General features: G+C 44.7%; 1 protein-coding gene across 1 annotated transcript in view; it reads right to left on the reverse strand.

Annotated features, from left to right (window-relative positions):
• LOC126157977 (juvenile hormone esterase-like) overlaps window positions 1-22,727 on the reverse strand; it is a 100,812-nt gene extending 78,085 nt beyond the window's left edge. Inside the window, exon 1 of the mRNA XM_049916411.1 lies at window positions 22,437-22,727. Within this exon, the coding sequence (XP_049772368.1) occupies window positions 22,437-22,727 (291 nt within the window). The remainder of the gene's footprint in view (window positions 1-22,436) is intronic.
• Between the last annotated feature and the right edge of the window lie 4,969 nt (window positions 22,728-27,696).

Raw genomic sequence — 27,696 nt, forward strand, 5'->3', positions numbered from 1 at the left:
TGAGGTCATTAGTCCCCTAGAACTTAGAACTACTTAAACCTAACTAACCTAAGGACATCACACACATCCATGCCCGAGGCAGGATTCGAACCTGCGACCGTAGCGGCCCCTCGGTTCCAGATTGTAGCTCCTAGAACCGCTCGGACACTCCGGCCGGCTTTCTAAAATATGTAAAGGAGAGCTTGTCGTGCAGTAATTATAATGTATAGAGCGAGTATAGAAAGTAAGACTTTTTGTAAACTACGTAATCAACAAAAATTTTTATAAATCTTGCCAAGAAGTCAACGCTACTCTCTGACGATGGGATCGGGCCCGAAACTAGTAATGGTACAATAAAATCATTTCTATAAAACTTGTAGATGGCTGCAGTATTTCCTACAATGTAATTTTTGAAAACATCTGCGGTGTTCTCCAGCCACAATTGATATAATAATATAAAATTTAAGTTCGAGTAACCTAAAGTACAAGATTCCACGAATAAAAGTGAGCTCAGCGATCAGTGGTGCCGATAAGCTGCCTGTGGCGTTTTTAACTCTTTGATCTGTTGGTCCAAGCCGGTAACGCTTTATCACCGCCGCGTTGTCCTTTCAGCGCCTCAGTTTTATCTTATCTCGACACTGCCAGTTGACAAAGTATTTACAACCGTAAAGCTGATCCGCAGAAAGTGGCAACAGCTGTCATCTGCTTAATCTGGTCGGTATTTAAGAGGCATCTCTCAAGCAGATAATATTTACTGTACCAAACAGATAAGTGCCTCCTGTGGACACTACGGATGCGCTGCTCTGTAAAACGAATCGCAAAAGATCTTGTGCGCCAGTATTGTAGAATTCACCATAGGTAGAAATCTTCATTAAAATTTAAACCTTGAAAGTGCTATGCAAAACTGATAGAAACTAATAAGAGCTCAGTATACTGGGTTAGCGGAGAGGAGGTTTCAGTAGCTACCATATTCGTTGACACAACCACGGCTGCTGACCTTAGTTTGGGTTCGCTGAGTTTCGCTTTTCTGCTTGCAGGAGTACTCAGTATTACTATGCGGTATCTCCCTTCTGGGGTTACATGAAAAACATTTTGTACTGTTATATCATGTTTGTGATGATGGAAATTGCTCTGTCAAACGAGGCAAAAAGCTCTGCGGTGCCCTTAGCGGTAAGTAGACTGTGTGCTTGCCCTTCGTTTCATCCAGAACAACACATCACACAACAGAAGTAAACATTTGAGACTTCGTAACAGGATGCAGGAATTTAACGCCACAGGCAACGCCATTAATATCTTGCCCAAATCTTATTTCCTTCATTTACATCAACTTTTAAGTAATACATTTTTAGAACCAGCTCACTGCTGCTCGAACTGCTCGGAACATATACCAGATTTATTACCTCAATTAACGGCAGTCGCTTCGACTGGTCTTTAAGAAATCATTCTGCTCTGACTCTAAAGCTTTTTAACTGAAGAAAAAGATGTTCGATGATACATTTTCTACTGCTTCAGACATTAACTAGCACGAAACGTTTCGACAGCATGCTTTCATTATTGGGAATATTAGATTACATTCCATTAATCAGATTAAGGTTTTGTGTAAGTACACTACTGGAAATGGAAAAAACAACACATTGACACCGGTGTGTCAGACCCACCATACTTGCTCCGGACACTGCGAGAGGGCTGTACAAGCACTGATCACACGCACGGCACAGCGGACACACCAGGAACCGCGGTGTTGGCCGTCGAATGGCGCTAGCTGCGCAGCATTTGTGCACCGTCGCCGTCAGTGTCAGCCAGTTTGCTGTGGCATACGGAGCTCCATCGCAGTCTTTAACACTGGTAGCATGCCGCGACAGCGTGGACGTGAACCGTATGTGCAGTTGACGGACTTTGAGCGAGGGCGTATAGTGGGCATGCGGGAGGCCGGGTGGACGTACCGCCGAATTGGTCAACACGTGGGGCGTGAGGTCTCCACAGTACATCGATGTTGTCGCCAGTGGTCGGCGGAAGGTGCACGTGCCCGTCGACCTGGGACCGGACCGTAGCGACGCACGGATGCACGCCAAGACCGTAGGATCCTACGCAGTGCCGTAGGGGACCGCACCGCCACTTTCCAGCAAATTAGGGACACTGTTGCTCCTGGGGTATCGGCGAGGACCATTCGCAACCGTCTCCATGAAGCTGGGCTACGGTCCCGCACACCGTTAGGCCGTCTTCCGCTCACGCCCCAACATCGTGCAGCCCGCCTCCAGTGGTGTCGCGACAGGCGTGAATGGAGGGACGAATGGAGACGTGTCGTCTTCAGCGATGAGAGTCGCTTCTGCCTTGGTGCCAATGATGGTCGTATGCGTGTTTGGCGCCGTGCAGGTGAGCGCCACAATCAGGACTGCATACGACCGAGGCACACAGGGCCAACACCCGGCATCATGGTGTGGGGAGCGATCTCCTACACTGGCCGTACACCACTCGTGATCGTCGAGGGGACACTGAATAGTGCACGGTACATCCAAACCGTCATCGAACCCATCGTTCTACCATTCCTAGACCGGCAAGGGAACTTGCTGTTCCAACAGGACAATGCACGTCCGCATGTATCCCGCGCCACCCAACGTGCTCTAGAAGGTGTAAGTCAACTACCCTGGCCAGCAAGATCTCCGGATCTGTCCCCCATTGAGCATGTTTGGGACTGGATGAAGCGTCGTCTCACGCGGTCTGCACGTCCAGCACGAACGCTGGTCCAACTGAGGCGCCAGGTGGAAATGGCATGGCAAGCCGTTCCACAGGACTACATCCAGCATTTCTACGATCGTCTCCATGGGAGAATAGCAGCCTGCATTGCTGCGAAAGGTGGATATACACTGTACTAGTGCCGACATTGTGCATGCTCTGTTGCCTGTGTCTATGTGCCTGTGGTTCTGTCAGTGTGATCATGTGATGTATCTGACCCCAGGAATGTGTCAATAAAGTTTCCCCTTCCTGGGACAATGAATTCACGGTGTTCTTATTTCAATTTCCAGGAATGTATCTGTAATGCACCTGCATGCTGCCGAAACGTGTCGTGCTAATTAAATATTAGTCAAAAATGACTGAATCAGAAGAAATTATTTCATAAATTTACAATACAGTCGTATACCTCAAACATTTCCATTTTACAAGGATAAATTTTACTTTAAATATGTATTACACTTTACATACACTGGAGTGCTAGCAACTGGCGAAAGGTGTATTGCCTAATCGTAGATGTAAATGGAGATATAATTGACACATTGACACAGCAAATTTCCGACTTAGCAAACAAAACAAAAGATTCATTTACGTGATGGACTGACCTCTCTCCATAGATGCGGATTTTGTGAGCATTAACCTTGCTATTGACTTCTTCAGCAGGAAGAATTTCCTAGACAACGGATTTGGCCATATTTTCGACACACAGGGACTCTGACAATATTTTGTGAAATTGGAAATCGACAACATGCCATGTTCTATACTCCGAGAGCATTCTGCTTCTGGCAGTAAGCATCCGATAGCTAGTGGTTTTGGGTCCTGGTTCTCGCTACTCCCAAGAAAGGGGAAATTCAACATTAATATGTGTTAGCTCTTTTGTGGAAACAATAAGCTGCACGACAGCGTTTAACACTGACCATGTTCTTCTTTTACAGAGTATGCATAGTGAGAATGTTAATACTGCAGGGGCGATTAACTGAAGCAGCCCTCCACAGTACTGTTTCTGCGAATACTTGTCCACCTGATGGGAGAAAGACACAACGAAGCTTTTTTGTTAGACTGGGAGTCAAATGAATTTGTATTTCGTATGCAGGGTCTGGCTGTTGAGGCTGTTTCATCAGCAGCAGGACGGAGTGCCAGAGAAGAACCTCTGGTCTTACCTTCCATCCAGCTTTAAAATATAAAAAATACCTGACAGACGGAATGTGTCTAAAATAACATTCTCTGAAAACTCCTTCCCAAGTGTTTCAACTCTTGCTACGACAGAATATGCGAACCTCTGTAGTGCAGCTCGGCTACTTTGAGTCAAGTAGGTACTGGCCTTTATGAAACCTTCGGGAGTGTTTTATATCAACGCACACGTCAAAACTCCTGTCTGGCTGGTATCGCGCTCCTCGACATACTCTGTGGTTGCAAAGTAGGGCCACGTGGGAATAGCCGAGCGGTCTCGGGCGCTGCAGTCATGGACTGTACGGCTGGTCCCGGTGGAGGTTCGAGTCCTCCCTCAGCATTGGTGTGTGTGTTTGTCCTTAGGATAATTTAGGTTACGTAGTGTGTAAGCTTGGGGACTCATGACCTCAGCAGTTACGTCCCATAAGATTTCACACACATTTGAAAATTTTTGCAAAGTGGGAGAGTGCAAAGATGGATCTCAACAGGATTCATCGATTTTTTGGATATCAGTCTTCATCCACAGCACTCAAGTCCAAGTAAAACTCCTCTGCATATCGGGTGGCTTGAACAAATGAGCGACAGCAACAGCAAGTTGAAAACCTGTAGCTAGGGGAACGAAGTACCTCGCATAGTGGGTGGTACCTTCAGATATCACCTAGAATGGTTAATGTCGAGGGCACTGAATCGCACATGTGTCCAACACACGTTTTAGAACTGACTCAAGCTTTTGAAATGTAACTTTTGTCGCTCGTTCTGAAGAACATTAAATGAGCTGTGTCCGGTGTACGAGATTAATTTCTTTTCTGTCCATGTCATTTAATTTATTTTCTCGGGACCGGTGGAGTCAAAGCGACGCGATTTTTGAGCGAGACTGTAATTATATATATCACCGATTATGGCTAAAAACAAACTATAAGTCTACGACAGAAATATGTAACACCTGCAGCCAAAGACTCTACACCACTATTAGAAATTCCTGTCCAGAATAAAAGGAATATGTACACCGATACCCTTCAATTTAAGTTTTAATTCAGATTTATTAGTCATATATCTCAGTTCTGCCTGCAGAATAATGCACACTTGTTGTGCAAGAGATAAAGAAGCGTTACTGAGGTACAGATAGGTTTCTTCTCAAGTGTATTCTGAGTGAAAACAACAGTTCATATTGAGTGAAGCGAGATCGTAAACGATAAACTTCATCGGGGACACGCAGAGTTAGAATTTGGAAACCCTTGTGTAAGCGTCCACAAGAAATATGCGAGGTGATACTCACTTAAAAATGTGACATGGTACATAACATAGAGAAAATGAACGAAGTTTTCAAGCATTAGTTTCTGAGTGTTAGTAGCTATAGCGATTATCTTATACTGAATACAAATGAATTCAGTTCCGCCTCAAAATCCTCGATATAATACCTCCAAGGAAATTTTTCATTTGTCATCGATACTAAGATAATAATATTCGCTTTCGCTGACAGTAAGTGTATTGAAGCAATAAACTGCCCCACTTTTAGGAGAGTTCTTTTCAGTAACTATGTACAGTGAGCATTATTGCAGTTGAGGGACAAACTATAAACTGCAACCCAAGAGCTGTTACTCACTGGCGTATTTGTTAAATATTTTTTACACTGGATGACTCCTCTTTCGCAATCATGCGTGCGTTAGGTGCAATACAATAGCCTTATTAATCATCTTGTCATGTTTAGTGGCAATTCATTAATGTATATTTAAGAATTAACCGTAATGTCCCCTTCATAGCTTAGAGGTCAGTGCGTTTGACTGTCAAATGGAGGACCGAGGTTCAGTTCCTGGTACTAGTAGGGATTTTTCCTTGGTGTGAGGACTGGAACGGCGCACGCTCAGCCATGTAAAGCCAACTGAGTAGCTACTAAGTGAGGAGCAACGGCTAAAAATATCTGTAAAATGGACACCGGCCGGGAAAGTTACGTGCTGACTCCCTTCATACCACATGCGAATACCAGAAGATGCTACGGCGGCTGGTCGGCACCGCGTGGTCCTCTGGGCCTGATCCGGAGTTCAGTTCCTGTTTTATATCAGCCAAAACGCTATGACCACTGCTCACGGAGAGAGTAAATGTCGCCTGGTGATGATGTGGCCGTGTGACGTCGTTAGGAAAGCATATAAGCCCAGCAGAAACGAATGGGACATGGGACACGAATGCGGAAATCCAGTGACATAATCGACTTCGACAAAGAGCAGATTGCTTTGCCCCGGTGGCTGAGAGCAAGCATGTCGGAAACGCGTAGATAGCCTGCGAAAATAGTGGTTTAAGGACGCTGAAACCAAGAGTCGGTGGCCAGATGTTGGTTGTTCAAACATGTTATCAGAATGTCATGGTCTGAGGTTCGTCAGCTCAGTAAAACAGGATAGACGGCGATCTATGGTAAATCTGACAGAAACGTACACCGCTAGTGCAGGTGCATTTCTGAGCACACCGTTCAGCGTACAGTACTGAACTTGGAGCTCTGCAGCAGACGATGTCTACGTGTCTGCGTATTGACCCACGACATCATCAGTAACCACTGCGTTAGGCCTGCGGTCTTCTAAATGTGACCCTACGTCAGTGGAGATGTCTTCCCTGGCCGGCTGAATCACCTGTATTTGTTATCTGTGGTCGATGGTGGTGTCTGGAGTAGCTCAATATCCAGGTGAAAGGCTGCTGGTATCATGAACCGTGCCCTTTGGGGCAGTATTATGCTACGGGACCTGTGGTAGTAACCGCGAAAGCGTAATGATAGCTGTGCACTACATGAACGTTATTGTGGATTACCGGCACCCCTTGACGCTTGATGGCTTCCCCAGCGAAGCTGGCATCGTGTAGCAGGAGAACTGACCATACTACGAGGCCAGAATGGATCTACATTGGTTTCAGGAGCGTGATACTGAGTACACGTTAACGTCTTGGCCACTAAATTCGCGCATTTGAGTCCTATGGAACATACCCGGGACACTATCGCGCATCAGGTTCGCGTCCATATACCAGTGGCCCGAATTTGCGGGAATCGTGTGATATGTTCGCAGTCATTTTGTACCTGATACTACGAAAACTATGAAGGGCTTGTAGAATTCATGACACGCAGGGTCGCTGATGTATTAGATTCTAAATGTGGACGTATCCGCAATTAAGCAGTTGGTCATTACACCGCGTTTCTCTCCTAAGAGTGATCACGCACATTTTCTCAGGTGTTTCAGTAGATATTTGGAGTTTCGTTTTTGCATTGTGTAACTGGAATCAATCCAAACAAATACACTTCATCACGTCTTTCATACGACGCCCATAGTCGACGGAAAGCGAATACATAGAAAGAAAGGTCCTTTATCATTTAGTTAAAATATAGCAGGTCAGCAACTGGAAGCAGTTATTCCATAAATTATCTGGGAGTAGGCATTAGGAGTGATTTAAAATGGAATGATCATATAAAGTTGATCGCCGGTAAAGCAGATGCCAGACTGAGATTCATTGGAAGAATCCAAAGGAAATGCAATCCGAAAACAAAGGAAGTTGGCTACAGTACACTTGTTCGCCCACTGCGTGAATACTGCTCACCAGTGTGGGATCCGTACCAGATAGGGTTGATAGAAGAGATAGAGAAGATCCAACGGAGAGCAGCGCACTTAGTTACAGGATCATTTAGTAATCGCGAAAGCGTGACGGAGATGATAGATAAACTCCAGTGGAAGACTCTGCAGGAGAGACGCTCAGTAGCTCGGTACGGGCTTTTGTTGAAGTTTCGAGAACATTCCTTCTCCGAGGAGTCAAGCAATATATTGCTCCCTCCTACGTATATCTCGCGAAGAGACCATGAGGATAAAATCAGAGAGATTAGAGCCCACACAGAGGCATACCGAAAATCTTTCTTTCCACGAACAGTACGAGACTAGAATAAAAGAGAGAACCGATAGAGGTACTCAAAGTACCCTCCGCCACACACCGACAGGTGGCTTGCGGAGTATGGATGTCGATGTAGATGTAGAAAGCGTCGTATTGTTTCCCTTTACAAACAAAATGACTTTTAAATACTAATTTTACGTGCGCATGCGATAGAGCAGTCCCAGATTCGTCTAGTGCGATATTTGTATGAATAGGAACAGTAAAACTCGAAGAATAAACAACAGTTCACCAGTGACTCATTAACGCTGCATGCTTGGCAGTGGGTGTCAGCGCAGGCCAGGGCACTTCGGTCGCTGCTTAAGTGCTGCTTATTCTTCGATTTTTACTGTCCCTGTTGAAAATATCGCACTAGACTAATCTGGGATCGCTCTGTCAATGGGTACGTAAAATTTCGCTTTTAAAATCTTCTTGTTTTTTGCAGGAAAGAAACCGTCGCTTTCTGTCGACACTGTCGGCGCATGAAAGACACGATGAGCTGTATCTGTTTGGGCTGATCCAGCTACACAATGCGGAAACGAAATTGCAAATATCCGCTGAAACACCAGAGGAAATGCGCCTGACGGCTCACAGGAGAGACGCCCTGTACAGCGTGCTTAAAAGTATTTGCATTGAATGTCTAAGGGTGATAGACCACCTCATGGGGAAATATTTGTTAGAGACTAATTTTGTTAGAGACCAAATGTTCGCTGACGCTTCCCGACATCCTGGATATACTCCTGTGAGGCATCAGGATGTAGACGCTATGCAGTGCGCGTACGCAAGTTCTGTTGTCTATAAAAAAGTTACCTGCTCCGTGTGAAAGGGTGCTGGGCCAGGCCCTGAATCGCTTCTAAAATACCTTTCTCCGCCTAAAGACACTCATTTTTAAGGTTTGCTCATTGGAAATGGCTCACTTTACTGGGGTAGGTCATATACAGATGCAGCACACCTGGTTAGTACAACCTACTAGTTCGATGATCTCCCAGGGCTGACGAATCTAATAAAATGGCACCTAGCATCATTGAGGAACATCAGTGAACATTTTATCTCCGACAGAAGTTGTTCCCAATTTATCACTCCTAGATGTTTGTTTCCAATACTTTGAAACACCACGGACATGTTCACTGAGGTGACTTGAGTCATGGGATACCACCTAATGTCGTGTCGGCCATCCTTTTGCCCAGCGTAGTGCAGCTATCCGACGTGGCATGGACTCAACAGGTCGTTGGAAGTTCCTGCAGAAATATTGAGCCATACTCCCTCTACAGCCGTCCATCACTGCTAAAGTGTTGTCAGTATAGGGTGTTGTGCACGAACTGACCTCTCTATTATGGTCCACAAATGTTCTATGGTATTCACGTAAAGCGATATGGCTGGTCATTCGCTCGAACTGTCCACAACGTTCTTCAAACCAATAGCGAAAAATTGTGGCCTGGTCGAACGACATCATTGTTTGAGAACGTGAAGCCCATGAATGGCTACAAATGTTCTCCGAGTAGCCGAACGTAACATTTTCCAGTCAACAATCGGTTCAGTAGGAGTAGACGACCCAGTCCATTCCATGTAAACACAGCGCACGCCATTATGGAGTGTCTTACCAACTTGCACAGCGGCTTGTTGACAACTTGACTCCATGGCTTCGTGGTGTTTGTACAACACTGGAGCCTACTATCAGCTCTTCCCAACTTAAATCGGGACTCATCTGACTGGGTAGCGTTTTTCAGTCCAACTAATATGGTCACAAGCCCAGAAGGGAGGGGGGGGGGGCTGCATCCGAAGTCGTGCTCTTAGCAAAGGCACTCGTCGGTCGTCAACTGACATTGTCTAATAGCACCAGGTTTCGCCGCACTGTCCTCACGGATACGGTCGTCGTGCGTTCCATATTGATATCTACGGCTATTTCACGCAGTGTTGCTTGTCTGCTAATACCGGCAACTCTACACAAACGACGCTGCTCTCGGTCGCTAAAATGCTGCTCTCGGTCTTTAAGTGAAGGCCGTTCGGCACTGCGTTGTATGTGGCGAGAGGTAATGCCTGAATTGTGGTGTTCTCGACACACTCTTGGCGCTATGGAACTCGGAATATTGAATCCCTTAACTGTTTCTGAAATAGAATGTCCCATGCATCTAACTCTAACTACCATTCAGCGTTCAAAGTCTGTTAATTCCCGTCGTGCGCCCATAATCACGTCGAAAACCTTTCAAAGTGAATCGCTCAAGTATATCAAAAAAAGGTTTGCATCACATCGGTTCCAAGAGTTCCGGAACCTATACTGAAAATTGGAATAGAGATCAACATAAACGTCATTTCCGACCTTTTTATTGCTCATGAAAACCACACATTGCATGTTGTACCACCATACATCGAGACCTTCAGAGGTGGTCCAGATTGCTGTACACACCGGTACGTCTAATACCCAGTAGCAGGTCCTCTTGCACTGATACATGCCTGTATTCGTCGTGGCATACTATCCATAAGTTCATCAAGGCACTGTTGGTCTAGATTGTCCCACTCTTCAACGGCTATTCGGCGTAGATCCCTCAGAGTGGTTGGTGGGTCACGTCGTCCATAAATAGTCCTTTTCAAACTATCCCAGACATGTTCATGTCTGGAGAACTTGCTGGCCACTCTAATCGAGCGATGTTGTTATCCTGACGGAAGTCATTCACAAGATGTGCACGATGGGGGCGCGAATTGCTGTACATGAAGACGAATGCCTCGCCGATATGCTGCCGAATTGGTTGCACTACCGGTCGGAGGATGGCATTCACGTATCATACAGCCGACACGGTACCTTCCATGACCACCAGCGGCGTACGTCGGCCCCACATTATACCACCACAAAACAGCAGGGAAACTCCACTTTGCTTCATTCGCTGGACAGTGTGTCTAAGGTGTTCAGCCTGACCGGGATGCCTCCAAACACGTCTCCGATGATTGTCTGGTTGAAGGCATATGGGACACTCATCGGTGAAGAGAACGTGATGCCAATCCTGAGCGGTCCATTCGGCATGTTGCTGGACCCATCTGTACCGCACTGCATGGTTCTGTGGTTGCAAAGATGGACCACGCCATGGATGTCGGGAGTGAAGTTGCGCATCATGCTGCTTATTGTCACAGTTTGAGTCGTAATACGACGTCCTGTGGCTGCACGAAAAGCATTATTCAGCGTATTGGCGTTGTTGCCAGGGTTCCTCCGAGCCATAATCCGTCGGTAGCGGTCATCCACTGCAGTAGTAGCCCTTGGGCGGCCTGAGCGAGCCATGTCATCTACAGTTCCTGCCCGTCTGTATCTCTTCCATGTTCGAGCAACAGCGCTTTGGTTCACTGCAAGACACCTGGATACTTCCCTTTCTGAGAGCCCTTCCTGGCACAAAGTAACAATGCGGACACGATCGAACCGCGGTATTGACCATCTAGGCATGGTTGAACTGCAGACAACACGAGCCGTGTGCATCGTTCGTGGTGGAATGACTTTAACTGATCGACTGTCGGACCACCTCTGTCTAAAAGGCGCTGCTCATGCTTGGTTGTTTACATCTTTGAGCGGGTTTAGTGACATCTCTGAGCAGTCAAAGGGACTGTGTCTGTGATACAATATCCACAGTCAACGTCTATGTTCAGGAGTTCTTGGAACTAGGGTGATATATATATATATATATATTGTCTCACCCAACTCTGCCACCTCAAATATCTCTGGAACAACAATAGATATTCAAAACGGTTTCCACCAACATGAATGTACGGCATGGACTTAGGAAACCAGTACTATGCGAAATGTTAAAACGTAAACAAATACTATTTCCAGCGCAAACCTGTGTATCTTTTAAATGGACACCCCCTATTATTTCGTATGCAATCAATAGCATGAAAAATTACAAAAATAATGGCGTTGGTTGCATCGCAATACGTCAATTACATCCCTAGAAATTGCGAAGTGAAGTTGACGCTTGAAATAAATGAAACACACAGCTAGCGCACGTCCTGACACTCAAGCAAGCACCTCACGCTGCCTGTGTCAGGGACTCACACAATGGGAAGGTATGCACTATCCACAAAAAATAAACAAGTAACACGTCCAACGCAAAGTTAGGTTTTCCAAATTGTAAATGCATGTTTATGTTAGCGAAATGACAACTAAAGCTACAATTAGAGATAACACACTTGAATTCACTTTGCTAAACACTTTTACTAGTGCCCTGTTGCCCACAGAAACTGTATTGTTGTGCATTACATCCAGCATAGAAAATACACACAAACCTTGACCAATGAAACTGCGGCACGTAAATATATTTTCGAAGTGCCGTCCGTTTGCATCAATAGACGTTTGCAGGCGGGTAACGAGAGAGTATTGCACAGATTGTAGAGTTTCTACGGATATTGCCGCACACGCCGCAGTAATACGATGTTTCATATCCTCTACTGTCGTTGGGGGTTCTTCATACACTGTGTCTCCCACTGCGCCTCAGAGAAAGAAGTCCAATGGCGTCAAATCGGGGGACTGTGCCGGCCATCGCACAGTACCTCCCCGCCCCATCCATCTATTTGGAAATGTCGCATCTAGAACGTCTCTGGAAACTTTTGCATTGTGTGCGAAGCATCCATCGTGTTGGCACCACAGAGTTTCCAATCCTAGATCTCGCACGAGGAGCGCTAGTGTGTGTCGAAGAAATGATGCATATCGCTGTCCATTCAATGTTCCACGGTAAAATTAGGGACCTACAATACAGTTAGCAATGATACCGCACCAAACATTGACACTCCACTGTCGTTGATGAGTAACTTGGCGAATCCAATGGGGATTTCGCACGGACCAGTAGTGCATGTTCTGCAGATGCACATTACCATGATGTGTAAATGAAGCCTCGTCTGTAAACAACGTATTGCGTAGGAATACTGGATTACCTTGCAACTACTGAAGTGCAAAACGACAGAATGCAATGCGAGATCCAAAGTCATTCCCGTACAGTTCTTGGTGCAGTGAGATATGGAACGGATGGAACTGATGGCGATGCAAGATGCTGCACACACTACTGTGGATTATTCCTACACCTCGTCCAATTTCTCGTACACCCACCTGACGATTGCTTGCTACAGCAGCCAGAACAGCAATTTCGTTTCCATTGCCAGTCGCTGGCGTTATACGTCGACGTTTTGTGGGAGCCCAGCTTCCTGTTTCCTTGAGTGTCTTGCAGATATTGCCAGTGGTTCGACGTGACGGACACTGCCGATCTCGGTAGCGTTCAGCATACAGTGTCACAGTTGCGGTTGCATTTCTGTGACATTCACCAGAAGTTAAAATAATATCTAGTTTTTCTTCATTACTGAAGGCCGGAATATCGACTAGATGACGGCAAATGTAACAAGTCACAAGAAAACAGGTTTCAATGTGGCAACGTATGTGACTTACGTTACGGTATGAGAGCAATTCAGAAGACCAGGCCGGCCGGGATGGCCGAGCGGTTCTAGGCGCTACAGTCTGGAACCGCGCGACTGCTACGGTCGCAGGTTCGAATCCTGCCTCGGGCATGGATGTGTGTGATGTCCTTAGGTTAGTTAGGTTTAAGTAGTTCTAAGTTCTAGGGGACTGATGACCACAGAAGTGAAGTCCCATAGTGCTCAGAGTCATTTGAACCAGAAGACCAGATTAGGAGACACTTGTACACTGAAGGTAGCGCGTGCTGTGGTGATATTGGTATGTTTACGGCAGGATACAGGTGCCAGTGCAAACAACCCCTGCTCTCAGCACAGTATTACGTGCGATGCATTACGTCAGAAACTGTGACGCCATTGCTATCCTTTACAAGTCACATATTTCAGAACTTATGAGATTTAGAAACTTGAAACCAAGTGTGTTACCACTAACTGTACCTTTAGTTGTCGTTTAGCAACAATAAACATTATGCGCAGGACATCCATCATTTTAAAACCGCATTATTTGACACATTATAAGAGGTGGATCGGTTCAAGTAAGAGACAGCTCAAGAAGGGGCTAAAATATGCCCCATTAGGAATGCCATCAGTGAAATATGGGTCAATGATGTGTTGTCATACAATACCACACCATACATTAACACTCCACTGACGTAGTACGTCAATCACATCACAATTATCGGCAGCGTGAGGTGCACGCTTGAGTGTCAGGACGTGCGCTAGCTGTGCGCTTCCTTTATTTCAAAAGTCAACTTCGCTTCGCAATTTCTCGTGATGTAATTGACGTACTGTGATGCAACCGACGCCATTATTTTTGTGATTTTTCATGTTATTGATTGCATACAAAATAATAAGGGGTGTCCATTTAAAAATACAGAAGTTTGTGTTGAAAAAAGTATTTGTTTACGTTTTAAAATGTCGCATAGTATTTGGTTTCCTAAGCCCCTGCCGTACGTTCATGCCGGTGAAACCCGTTTTTGAATGTGTATTGTAGTTCCAGAGATATTTGAGGTGGCAGAATTAGGTGAGACACAGGGTGTCTCACCTAAGGGTTTTGCAAGTATGATGTATGATGCGAGCACTGGTTCCATCGATGCTTGGGAAGAAATAGTAATACCCTTGCTGGTAGACTGTGCCTGCAGACGCCTGGCTCGGACAGTATGGAAGAGAGCGTATCAGTTTTAAATTAGAAACAACTAACTTAGCTAGTAGCAGTCCTGGAAAGAAGAGTGAGAAAGTGTGGTAGTTCGTATTACCAAAAAAACTCATTAATACTGTCATTTATGAATTAGTAGTGTGCGCCTCTGCGTTCTCTTGTAGGAAAAAACTGTAGGTACTATTGTTAGTTGGTTAGTTGTCATTTCCGGCAAAAAAAAGTGTTGCGGTGTTATTCACATACCTATCATAAGTTATGGTTTAGTGTTCGACTCTGTGCGCGACTCTGTGAGCAGATGCTAGTGTGAACTATTAAAGGCTGCAACAGCTTCTTCGGACTTGTTTCCAGAACCGATTTAGTTTATCCCCGATTAAAACTGACAATGTCTGCCACAGTACTGCAGCAACGCACTTGTAAAATACCGCCTACATGCAGTCCGCCTCCGCAGCTGTGTGGCCAGCGCGGCCGACTGGCATGCGGAGAACCCCGAGCTCAATTCCCCGAACTGCCAGGGATTTTTCCTTCGTGAGAGCGCTGGAACGGGGAGCACTATGGACCTACTTGACCGAGTGGAAGCGGTTCCATGGTCAAGGAAGCCGACAATGACTGGTGGATCGCATCAGATCTCTCTCTCTAGATCAGGGCCGGCCAGAAATTCTGCACGCGTGCGGTGCTCCTGCACATGTGCAACTTCCGGGTCACAGCGTGCACGCCGCCGCCATCAGCGTTAATGTAGTGCATGTTTCTACGCACGGATGTCGCTTTATCCACTTGCTGGGATACTCTGTACCGGCGCATTCTAGTGCTCTTTCCACAGCTTGCAAGCCAACCATGGGAAGGTATTTCACGTATTAAACATTTTGAGACGTCTACTTTTCTGTTAACAGTTTAACCCAGTAAGACAAGTAATACAGTTAACAACCGTGGGTTTTTATTAAGGCAGCTTGGATGACGGCACGTAAATGCACGTAATGTTTTTGATCTGGTATTTAAGGAAGAGAGCACTTAGCGACTTCCAACGAACCTTATTGATGATTTCAAATAACATTAAACTAATGCAAGGTCACCTTTAACTAATTCTCGGTGCCCTCAGTTACACTTACATAATTTCCGTCTCACTGACCTCTGAACAGAATGATAACCGCAGACCTCTCGATGATCACCTGTTATTTCAATACCATTATTGCTATATCGTTCATCAGTTCCGTCTGATATCTGCATAATAATCGACAATTAGATGAATGTTATGTTTTATTGACTTCAGCTGAGCGTAGCCCTTCACACATTAAAAAAAACCTAAATGTAAGTATACATTAGAACAATCGGTTTAATGACCAATTTTTCTGATAATAATGTAACACGGAGCAGAATGAGGCAATAATGCACAGTTAGTAAACAATACTTCTTAATTATGAAAGGAATGAATTCAAACACGTTTATCAAATGGTTCAAATGGCTCTGAGCACTATTGGACTTAACATCTGAGGTCATCAGTCCCCTAGAACTTAGAACTACTTAAACCTAACTAACCTAAGGACATCACACACATCCATGCCCGAGGCAGCATTCGAACCTGCGACCGTAGCGGTCACGCGGTTCCAGACTGAAGCGCCTAGAACCACACGTTTATCACTGGTCATGAGAAATGACATAGTCAATACCGGGCACGAAAGCACGGCTCATTGACAAACGCAAGCAGTTGCGAAGATTTTCATCACTTATGCTTGATCGAAACCTTTATTTATTCATATTCATCACCGAGAAAAACCTTTCAAAAATATATGTCGACCCGAACATGGACATAACTCTCGTGGCTTCTCGGTGCAGGCGTGGAAATTCTTGTTGTGAAAAATTTTCGTAGAATTGTTTTGTACTTCGCACTGCAAAGAACTTGTCCTTCAGTCTTGTATTGCACTGTAGGTCGATCAGTTTCATCTGTAGATCATTCGGAGCATCTTCAACTGAAGACGAGAACGGTCGAGCAAAGAGGCGAATGACAGGAGACAAACTCGTAACATCTGCAAATCGTGTTCGAAATTGTTCCTTAATTTTTACTATTATTGACACGTATTCTTGAAATCTAGGACTTTCATGGACCAGCCCACGAGTCGGGAAATGTGCAGTGTTTTCTGTCAATAGTTGGCTCTCCCAAAGTGCAAGCTTCCTTTCAAAGGAATTTACTTTTTCCAACATGTCAGAAATTAAATTATTTTCACCTTGCAATCTGACGTTCAGGCTGTTCATGTGAGACGTAATGTCCACGAGAAATGCAAGGTCTGATATCCAACAAGGGTCTTCCAACATAGGTTCACTTTTTCCCTTCTCATGTAAGAATGTTACTATGACCAAACGTAAATCAAAAAATGTTTTTAGCATTTTACCTCGACTGAGCCTGCGTACTTCGGTATAGTAAGGTATGTCGCCGCACTCCGCTCCTAATTCCTCCAAGAACCGCCGAAACTGGCGATGCGTAAGCCCATGTGTCTTCAGATAGTTTACAGTACGCACAACAATTTGCATGACGTTTGCTAACGTTACTGATTATGCACAAAGCGCCTCTCGATGCAGAATGCAGTGAATTCCATACACCGTCTCGTCTGTGCGCCCTAGCTTTTTGCGCATCCGTGCTATGAGTCCTCTCTTACGGCCTTGCATTGATGGTGCTCCATCTGTGGTCACTGAGACTAACCGATTCCAGTCCTCACCGACACCATCAACCGCTTGCTCGACAGCTTGGAGTAAGTCCGCACCTGTAGTAGTCCCTTTCAAAGGTATTAAGTCCAAAACGTCCTCTGTTACAAAAAGTGCGTTATCGACACCTCGTATGTATATCACAATCTGGTCTGTTTCTGTAAGATCTGTTGCTTCATAGAGCGCAACAGAGAAAGCAACAAAGTCTTTAGCCTTATTTATTAGCTGCCTGTGCACATCGCCGGCCACAGCACTGATACGTCTTGTCACTGTTTGTTTGGATAGACTGATTTCTTGAAACCTGCTAACGTTCGTGGGACACACACGTTCTGCAGCATCAATCAGACACCCTTTCACAAACTCCCCTAAGGAAAAGGGTTTCCCAGATTGTGCAATTCTTAATGCGATTTTAAAACTTGCTTGTAGTGAAGATTTAGCGTGGTTGTCATTCTGGAAAATTGAAAACAGTACATTGTACAGCATACAGTAAAATAAATGTAACACAAGAAACACAGAGTTCAAGAAGTATCAGTTACTTTGATGTACAGTAAAATCGAGTTGATGTGTCTCATCCATTTTCTTAAGGATATTTTATTTGGCTTGCCTTTCTTCACTGTTGAGTACACTACACTCGTCTTTGTGATATGTATTGTAGTGTCTTTCAATTGAAAACTTACGCTGGCCGCCTATTATTCGGCGGCACAGAAAACACTGTGAGTTTTCGCCAACGGCTACAAAAAGAATTGGAGTTCCCAGTCATTTTTAAACGACTAAGAACACAGATCTCCCGTCCTTTGCTTTTTCACAGTACCTGCCATTTCTCAGTACTTCTTTGCTAAGGTTACGGTCACCAGGGGTAAACGAGACTAGGTATGTTGCGCTCTTGCTTTTACCACACAAACAGGGAAGTGGAGCCGCCGTCGTTCATTTAGGACACACGTCTAATAACAGATGTCGCTGTCGCTCGCTGTCGCACACGTGCGCACATGTGCAGCAGTGCCGCACGTCTGCACACTGTGCAGCGTTTGGCCGGCCCTGCTCTACATACTCCGCAAGTCACCGTACGGTGTGTGGCGGAGGGTATCCAGTGCCGCAGCTAGTCAGTTTCTTTACTGTTCCACTCGCAAACAGAGCGAGGGAAAACCGCCTGTCTCTGGCGTCCGTACAAGCCCTCATTTCTCGTATCTTATCATCGTGATCCTTACGCGAAATCTATGTTGGCGGCAGTAGAACCGTTCTGCACTCAGCTTCAAATGCTGGTTCTCCAAACTGTCTCAATAGTATTCGTCGAAAAAAGTGTCCTCTTCCCTCCAAGGATTCCCATTTGAGTTCTCAAAGCATCTCCATAACATCTGCGTGTTCTGCGAACCTACTGGTAACAAATTTAGCAACCCGCCTTTGAATTCCTTCGATGTCCTTCTTTAAACAGACGTGGTATTGATGTCAAACGCTGGCAAGAGTAGTTCACACTAGTGTCCTACCTGTAGTCTCGTTCACAGATGAACGACGTTCCCCACAATTCTCCGAAGAAACGAAAGTCGACTATTCGCCCTCCCTACTAATTGTAAGACTCTCACCTGCTCGTTCCATTCCTTATATCTTTGCAACGTTGTGCCCAAACATTTAAACGACGTGACTGTGTCCAGCGGGACACTACTTAAGGGGGGACGTACATGAAAATGACCAAATTTGTGAAAAAAATTTTATTGGCTCTTCATTTACTACATGGTATTGAAATTTCAATTACCAAATATTACGTTCCAATTCCGCTTCTAAGGGGGAAAAAAATAATAATTTGTAATAGCTTGCACAGGGCGACGCCCCCCCATCTTGGTCTTCATCCTCTCGTATATCTATTTATACTGCGTTTTTTTCCAGTTTTGTGCAGTCACAATGCAGGGAACGTTTGTGTACTACATCAAGAAGGCTGTGGAATAATATCTCTGCCGCTGGTTTTATATTCTTTGATTTATAGCGTTTGTTTACGAGTGTTTGTTTGGAATACATTTTTACGAAAGTTGTAAGTAGACTTGTTATTATATTTTGCAGCATGCCGCGTTCTAGTAAGGTGTTTAAAAAGGTTAGAAAGTGTCAAGCTTCTCGATGTAGTAAAGACAACTTGAAAACCAGCCCCATAATAACAAATGGAAACGATACTTCAACCAAGAAAGCGAGTGCTTCGAGAAGGAAAATTGACAGCTGTCAATCACTTGATGATTGTGGCTCAGACACTCAAGCTACTAGTGGTTTTAGGCTTATTGATTTGAAAATACTATCTGATATTATATCATCTGCTTGTGTATGTGCTGACTGTGGTGCAAAAAGTTTGAGATTATATGACGAAGAAAACAGAATTGGAATAGTGTGTATGTTGCATCTTACTTGTGAAAGCTGTCATTCAGACACTGCTTTTAGAACTTCGGCATCAAGTAACCGGATATATGAAGCAAATATGCGTTTAATATATGGCATGAGATGTTTGGGCATAGGCAGGGAAGGTACCAGACTGTTTTGTGGGATCATGAACATGCCACAACCAAGTGCTAGGTACACCACTGGAAATAAAACACTGCTAAGTGCTCTTCAAGAGGAAGTGGAAGAAAACTTGAAGTCCTCTGCAAAGGAAGCTGTGAAGATGAATAGTGAACTAAAGACAGAAGCAGATAACACGCCAGACACCGATTTGTGTGTGTCATGTGATGGAACGTGGATGAAGCGTGGACATACATCACTGTATGGAGTATCATCTGTCATTAGTGTTGATACTGGAAAAATTCTTGACGTTCAGGTAATGAGCAAATATTGCTATAGCTGTGTACTCGGAAAGAGAGCTGGTGAAGTGGAAGAAAATAAGTGGCAGGTTGAACACAAGAAAGTGTGCTGTAGAAATTATTCTGGTTCTAGTGGTGGAATGGAACCTGCAGCTATGAAACTTATGTTCCATCGAAGTGTGGAAAAGTACGGTGTTAGATACACAAAATACCTTGGTGATGGTGACTCCAGCTCCTTCAAAACTGTTTTGGAAAGTGAACCTTATGGTCCCCATTGTGCTATAGAAAAGTTGGAATGTGTTGGACATGTGCAAAAACGAATGGGAGGCAGACTTTTAAAATTGAAACGTGAATTGAAGGGCAGGAAACTTGAGGATGGAAAACTTTTAGGTGGTCCCAACAGACTCACAGACAAAGAAATTCATTCTTTACAAGTGTACTATGGCAAGGCAATAAGGGACAACAGTGGAAATTTGAATAACATGCAGAAGGCTGTGTGGTCTATTTATTTTCATAAACTATCCACAGATGACAAACCTGTACATAATTTGTGTGACATATCGTGGTGCAAATTCAAGCAGGCTGAGCGTGATGGCATGAACTATTCACACAAGCACAGTTTACCTGTGGCTGTTTTAAGTGCTATAAAACCAACATTTAGGTGTTTAGCAGAGCCAGACCTCCTACGAAAGTGTGTGCATGGAAAGACACAAAACCCTAATGAAAGTTACAACTCACTGATTTGGAAACGTTGCCCAAAAACAACATTTGTTTCAACAATTATTGTTGAAATTGCTGCATATGATGCTTGTTTAGTTTTTAACAATGGTAATCTTGGAAGAATAAAAACTCTACAGAGGCTAGGATTTCATCCAGGAGCTTTCACCTATTCAATATTGAAGGACATCGATGACAAAAGAGTTGCTGCGGCTGATATTACAGCCAATAAAATTGAACAGCAGGTTAACCAAAGAAGACAAGCAAAGAAGAGACTGCTTGCAGATGAAGAGGAGTATGCATATGGCTTGCACTAGTTCACACAGAGACGGTAAGACCTAATACAAACACTATCAAATCATTGATTCAGTTTTCCCGTAACTTACATTTTTATAACTTTATGTACCTTTTTCTCAAAAACCACAAAAGGTAGAGAAGTGAAATTTGGTATATGACTAGTCAGTACTATAGTGAAAAATTCTGTGGAAGGAATTTTCATTTAATAAAATAGTAAGGTATTTATGGTAGAAAATATTCCTTAAATTTGATATATTATTTTTCAGGGAAATTGGGAGACCCGTAAAAACTGAACAAAAGAAGATATAAAAATTCTGCTCCACAGAGTTTTGTAATTATTTGGTATGAAAGTGTGTACAAAAATTCATTAACATTGCTCTCACAGTTTTCTCAAAAAAGGAACATTTGTAATTACATTGTTGAAAAAAAATTAATTGTTAATAATTAAAGATGTAAAAGGTCAATAAAAATGAAAATTTAGGTTCATATGCGCATAACATTTCTTAATAACTGTACCAAATTTGGATTGATTATCTTAAAAAATTAGAGTTTTATAAAATACTTTTAAAATTACTGCAGTTTCGTGTACGTCCCCCCTTAAGCTGTACTCGAACGTTGTAGGTTTGTTTATCCTACTCATGCTGATTAAATGACATTTTTCTACATTTTCTACATTTAGAGCCACCTGCCATTCATTACACCAAGTAAAAATTTTCTCCAAGTCATCTTGTATCATCCTACTCAACTTCGACACGTTGCCGTTAACCACATCATCATCAGCAAACAACCGCAGATATCTGGCCACGCTGTCCACCAGATCATTTAAGTGTATAAAAAAAAAATAGCAGCCCCGTCACACTTCCCTGGGGCACTCCTCACGACACCGTTGTCTCTGATGAACACGCACCGTCGACGACAACGTACTTGTTTCTATTACTCGAGTAGTCTTCGAACGCCTCACATATCTGAGAACCTATTCCATATGCTCGTATCTTCGTTAATGTCTGCAGTGGGGCATCGTGTGAAATGCTTTTCGGAAGCTGTTGCCCTTCATCCATAATACGCCGTATATCATGTCAAGGAAAGGCGATGCTTTCTAAAACCGTGCTGATAATGGGGCAGAAGTTTTTCCCTCTCGAGAAAATTTAGTGCATTCGAACTCAGAATGTGATCAAGGACTCTGCAGCAAGCCGACGCTAGTAATAATGGTCTGTAATATTGTGAGTCAGTTCTTTTGGCCTTCTTACATACATGAGTCACCTGTCCCTTTTTCCAGTCGCCTGGGACTTCGAGCTTGATGGGAGATTTGCGATAAATGTAAGCTAAGTAAGGGCCGGTGCCGTAGAGTACTCTTCGTTAAACCGAATTGGGATTCTATCCAGATCTGGCGACTGCTTTTCAACCATGAGTTGTTTCTCTACGATGACGCCATTCTCAGAATCTGACACGGCGGTCGATCGGGCCCTATTGGCCGTTCTAGGGCCAGAACGCGGAACTTTATATGTAGGGGAAATCAGTGACTCGAGAGCCCTGTGGCACTTTTCGGCTATTCAGCTCCCAGGTCAAAAGGTGGTACTGCGAGTGGGAGCGATACAGACCTTGAAACGCAGTTCGCGAACGGGCGGCTTGGCGTACGGGATGCCCTGGAAGGCGCAGTAGACGGCGCCCGAGGGCGCCCTGGCGCGCCGCCCCCGCAGCACGCCCTGCGCCGTGGTGACGGTGAGCGCCGCCCCCGCGCCGCCCAGCGAGCTGGCGCTGGCGCTGCGGCTGAGCGGCGGCCGGTCGTCGCCGGAGGCGCTGGAGGCGGTGCTGGCGCTGCGCTCCAGCCGGCGCGCCGCCGCCTCGCCGTTCACCGCCGCCTCCGCGAAGCTCCTCCTGTTGCCGCTCATGCTGCTCGCCGCTGTCTGCCCGCTCCACTGGCGCCGCGGTGCTCCACCTGCGGCTCCGCCTTATCTGCTGGCTGCCGCCCGGTGTCCGCTAAACCGACCGTGATCGCGACACGGCGGCGGGTGTGGCGTCTAACGTGCGCTTATCTTTAATTTATCGTACCTATCTTGTTTGCGCTACATATTAATTCCTCTATCTATATCCGTTCACCCCTACACGCTTTCAACCTTCGAGTCAACAGTGTGATACGTGTAAACATGCGCACTGTGATGACTAAGCCGTATTGCATGCATTTTCTGTAACGCAGCCGCCCACAAAAATATCTGTACGCTTGGGAATTCCAAACTGAAACACTACCTAGCAGAATATCACCACCCGGCAGCCGTAAACTGTCACCTTTTACTGATATTGTTTATTCTTTTCTTTGGTAGTCAAACCTTACAGAGTGAAATGCTTTCCCTATACAAAAATAAAAAAAAAATCCTATCGTTTCCTTACTAAACATTGCGCAACATGACTAAGGAATACCAAAATGGAACTGTCTATTCTTTCGGGGGGGACAATGGGGTGATATTCACTCGCAAACGACAAGAATCTGTCATTTGTGGAAACCGTGAGAGGAAAATTCAAGCTGCGATACTTTCTGTGTTCCTTCAAGCCTTTAAAATTATGGGAATCATAAAAAGATAAGAATGTAATGGTTTTTCTTGTAAAGAAGTAACTTGCACATTTTTGTAAAAACCTGACTATGAAACTGAAGGAGCAAAGCATCGAAAATCAGAACGTTTCTCGGTGGTGACAGTGTGGCAGAACAGACGCTGGAGAAGACGTCTGGAACAGAAGAAGGCGGAAGGTAGCCAGACTGGTTGCAACGTCACTCTTACGAGGAGAACACTGCAAGTGTCATCATCCAGTTGCTCAGCTACTTCGCCCAGAGAAAAAGGGCCAAAATAAGCCAACAAATGTCTCAACCATTTCTCAGAAAAGTTTTCGAGGTAATTTATACGCCTTTTAGCTAGTAACAAATTTAATCGTAGCGGTGGCGCCTATGGTAGCGTCGTGGCTTCAGACTATTGGCCCCGTGTTCGAAACCCGTTTATTATTTTAATTTTAATTCTTGTTTTTCATTTATCTATCTATGTCTGTAGAAGATTCCTTTATGAACTTTTTACTATAGACTTAGCAGTGAACACAACTTACATGGCTGTCTCAGTCAACTCCCGATACCAGTGCCAAGAAGACATACACTATGTGATCAAAAGTATCCGGACACCCCCAAAAACACACGTTTTTCATATTAGGTACATTGTGCTGCCACCTACTGCCAGATATTCCATATCAGCGACCTCAGTAGTCATTAGACATCGCGAGAGAGCGGAATGGGGCGCTCTGCGGAACTCACGGACTTCGACCGTGGGTATCACTTGTATCATACGTCTGTACGCGAGATTTCCACACTCTTAAACATCCCTAGGTCCACTGTTTCCGATGAGATAGTGAAGTGGAAACGTGAAGGGACACGTACAGCACAAAAGCGTACAGGCCGACCTCATCTGTTGATTGACAAAGACCGCCGACAGTTGAAGAGGGTCGTCACGTGTAACAGGCAGACATCTATCGAGACCATCACACAGGAATTCCAAACTGCATAAGGATCCACTGCAGGTACTATGACAGTTAGGCGAGAGGTGAGAAAACTTGGATTTCATGGTCGAGCGGTTGCTCATAAGTCACATATCACGCCGCTAAATGCCAAACGACGCCTTGCTTGGTGTAAGGAGCGTAAACATTGGACGATTGAACAGTGGAAAAATGTTGTGTGGAATGACGAATCGCGGTAAACAGTGTGGCGGTCCGATGGCAGGGTGTGGGTATGGTGAAAGTCCGGTGTTCGTCATTTGCCAGCATATGTAGTGCCAACAGTGTTACAGTGTAGCCGTGTTTTTCAGGGAAGGGGCTTGCACCCCTTGTTGTTTTGCTTGGCACTATCACAGTACAGGCCTACACTGATGTTTTAACTGATGTTTTAAACACCTTCACCCACTGCTGAAGAGCAATTCTGGGATGGCGATTGCATCTTTCAACACGGTCGAGCACCTGTTCATAATGCACGGAGTGGTTACGCGACAATAACATCCCTGTAATGAACTGGCCTGCTTAGAGTCCTGACCTGAATCCTATAGAACACCTTTGGAATGTTTTGGAACGCCGACTTCGTTCCAGGCCTCACCGATCGACATCGATACCTCTCCTCAGTGCATCACTCCGTGAAGAATGAGCTGCCATTCCCAAGAAACCTTCCAGCACCTGATTGAACGTATGCCTGCGAGAGTGGAAGCTGTCATGACGGCTAAGGGTGGGCCAACACCGTATTGAATTCCAGCATTACTGATGGAGGGCGCCAAGAACTTGTAAGTCATTTTCAGCCGGGTGTCCGGATACTTTTGATCACAGGTGTAAAGAAGTAAGTATAGTGATACTTCCTGTAGACTATGACCACCTAGAACAGTAAAAGATAACTTTGTTTACTGCCTTACGTTCTGTTTGCTTAATTAACCTTTTAATTATGCAAAATAGCGCTGGAACACATAACGGTTTACAACATAATTATTTACAGCCTTTTTTGGTTTTGAGTAGGTATTAATTATTAATCTCAGTACGCAATGTTTCCTGCGTTTTATTCTCGTGTTAATTAGGCTCGACTTCTTCTGCGAGGTAGAATCGTGTCTTCTGGTGTCGTCTTCCAGTATTCCTGTAGGAAATGTTATACTCAATGATAGGGTTAATCGGGTGCAGTAGTATGAACGTACGAAATTTTACTTTTCAATTAGTCAGCGTTATACACCAGAGCAAAACATGGAGGCTAGATTGGTCGCAATAGAGGGGAAGTGAGAATGATCACTGACGTGCATTTTTTCAGGGACAGAGTGTACAGTTCTATAACCTCCAGAGGTAGCAGAGACTATGAAGCACCAGCTGTTTATGGAGAATATGCGCTCGTATCGTCAATAACTTTTTGCCAGCGAGGCTTTTTTTTTATCCATCCGTCTTCCGACTGGTTTGATGCACTCCACAACATATTCCTCTCTTGTGCCAACTTTTTCACCCTAGAGTAGCAAACACAACCTACGCCCACTTAACTCTGACCATAGCCTTCTCGCGATGTGATTGTACGGTTTCTAAAAATTTCATACTGATGAAGACATCTTTAGAGGTATCAAAACCTTGGCCAGTGTACTAAACAGTTACTGGCAGTCGGTTGGTTGTGTGATTCCTATGTTACAGCTTTCTCGAAGTCTACAAATGCTATAAACGTACTTTTGCCTTTCCTTAACGTGTCTTCTACGAGAAGTCGTAGGTCAATATTGCTTCGCGTGTTCCAACATTTCTCCAGAATCCCAACTAATCTTCCCCGAGGTCAGCTTATACCAGTTTTTCCATTCTTCTGTAAAGAATTCGTATTAGTATTTTGCAACCACTAATTATGAAATTGATAGTCTGGTAATTTTCACACCTGTTAGCAACTCTATATACTCCTTCCACTCTCCTGCTTTCCATTCTTGTGAGGTAAATGCGACTTTATTTTGTTTAGTCCTCTGTATCTTATATTTCTCATATTGATATACCTGTCTAGTTGGATCAGATGTAGATGTTGCTTACTGGAGGCCACACCTTAAACATGCCACTAAACCTCCCTCTGCATGATACTTTCAGTTCAAATCTTCAAAAAGAATATTAATTAAAAAGAAAGTACTAATACTGTTCACTGGGGACAATGCTATAAAACAGGTATAGGATGTGGTAAAAGTATCTGCACGAAGGGTAAATCCGGATGGGGGTAAAATCAGCAGAGATACGTAAAGGTATCATGGTGAAATCAGAAAAAATCAAAGATGTGACAGTCCTTTTACAGAACGTGGCTGGGTGGACATAAATAAACTTTTATTCTACAAGAATGCCTTGAAATAGCAATCTGGAGATGAACTAGATGAAGATTCTGATGTCGGAGAGGTACCTGATGAGGCTGAAGAGCAGATCAGTATTTCAGTACAACCGAAAAACCTACCAAAGACACAAATATCACTTTTTTTATTTACTCGATAACTACTTTCAGGCCGCGATTCATTTTCAAACTATTGTTACAGATAGTCAAAATGATGTTGCCGAACATGAGGAATCTGTGTCAAAAATGTATACGTATTGTAAAATGAAACGAACAGTTACAGCGCAACAGCTACCTGCACATCATAATACACTGAAGAGCCAAAGAAACTGGCAAACCTGCCCAATATCGTGTAGGCCCACGGCGAGCAGCAGAAGTGCCGCAACACGACGTGGCATGGACTCGAGTAATGTCTGAGATAGTGCTGGAGGGAATTGACACCATGAATCATGCAGAGCTGACCACAAATCCGTAAGAGTACGAGAGGGTGGAGACTTCTGAACAGCACGTTGCAAGGCATCCCAGATATGCTCAATAAAGTTCTAGTCCGGCGGGGGGGGGGGGGGGGGGGGGGGGGGGGGGCAGGAGGGGGGATTGGTGACCAACGGAAGTGTTTAAACTCAAAAAGAGTGTTCCTGGAGCCACTCTGTACCAATTCTGGACGTGTGGGATGTCACATTGTCCTGCTGGAATTGCCCAAGTCCGTCGTAATGTACAATGGACATGAATGGATGGAGGTGATCAGACAGGATACTTACGTACGTGTCACCTGTCAGAGTTGTATCTAGACGTATCAGGGGTCCCATATCACTTCAACTGCACACGCCCCACACCATTACAGAGCCTCCACCAGCTTCAACAATCCTCTGCTGGCATGCAGGGTCCATGGATTCATGAGGTTGTCTCCATATCCGTACACGTCCATCCACTCCATACAATTTGAAACGAGGATCGTTCGACCAGGCAACATGTTTCCAGTCATCAGCAGTCCAACTTTGGTGTTGTCGGGCCCAGTCGAGGCGTAATGC

The sequence above is a fragment of the Schistocerca cancellata genome, chromosome 2 (genome assembly GCF_023864275.1).
Source record: "Schistocerca cancellata isolate TAMUIC-IGC-003103 chromosome 2, iqSchCanc2.1, whole genome shotgun sequence".
In the NCBI taxonomy this organism is placed as follows: domain Eukaryota; kingdom Metazoa; phylum Arthropoda; class Insecta; order Orthoptera; family Acrididae; genus Schistocerca; species Schistocerca cancellata.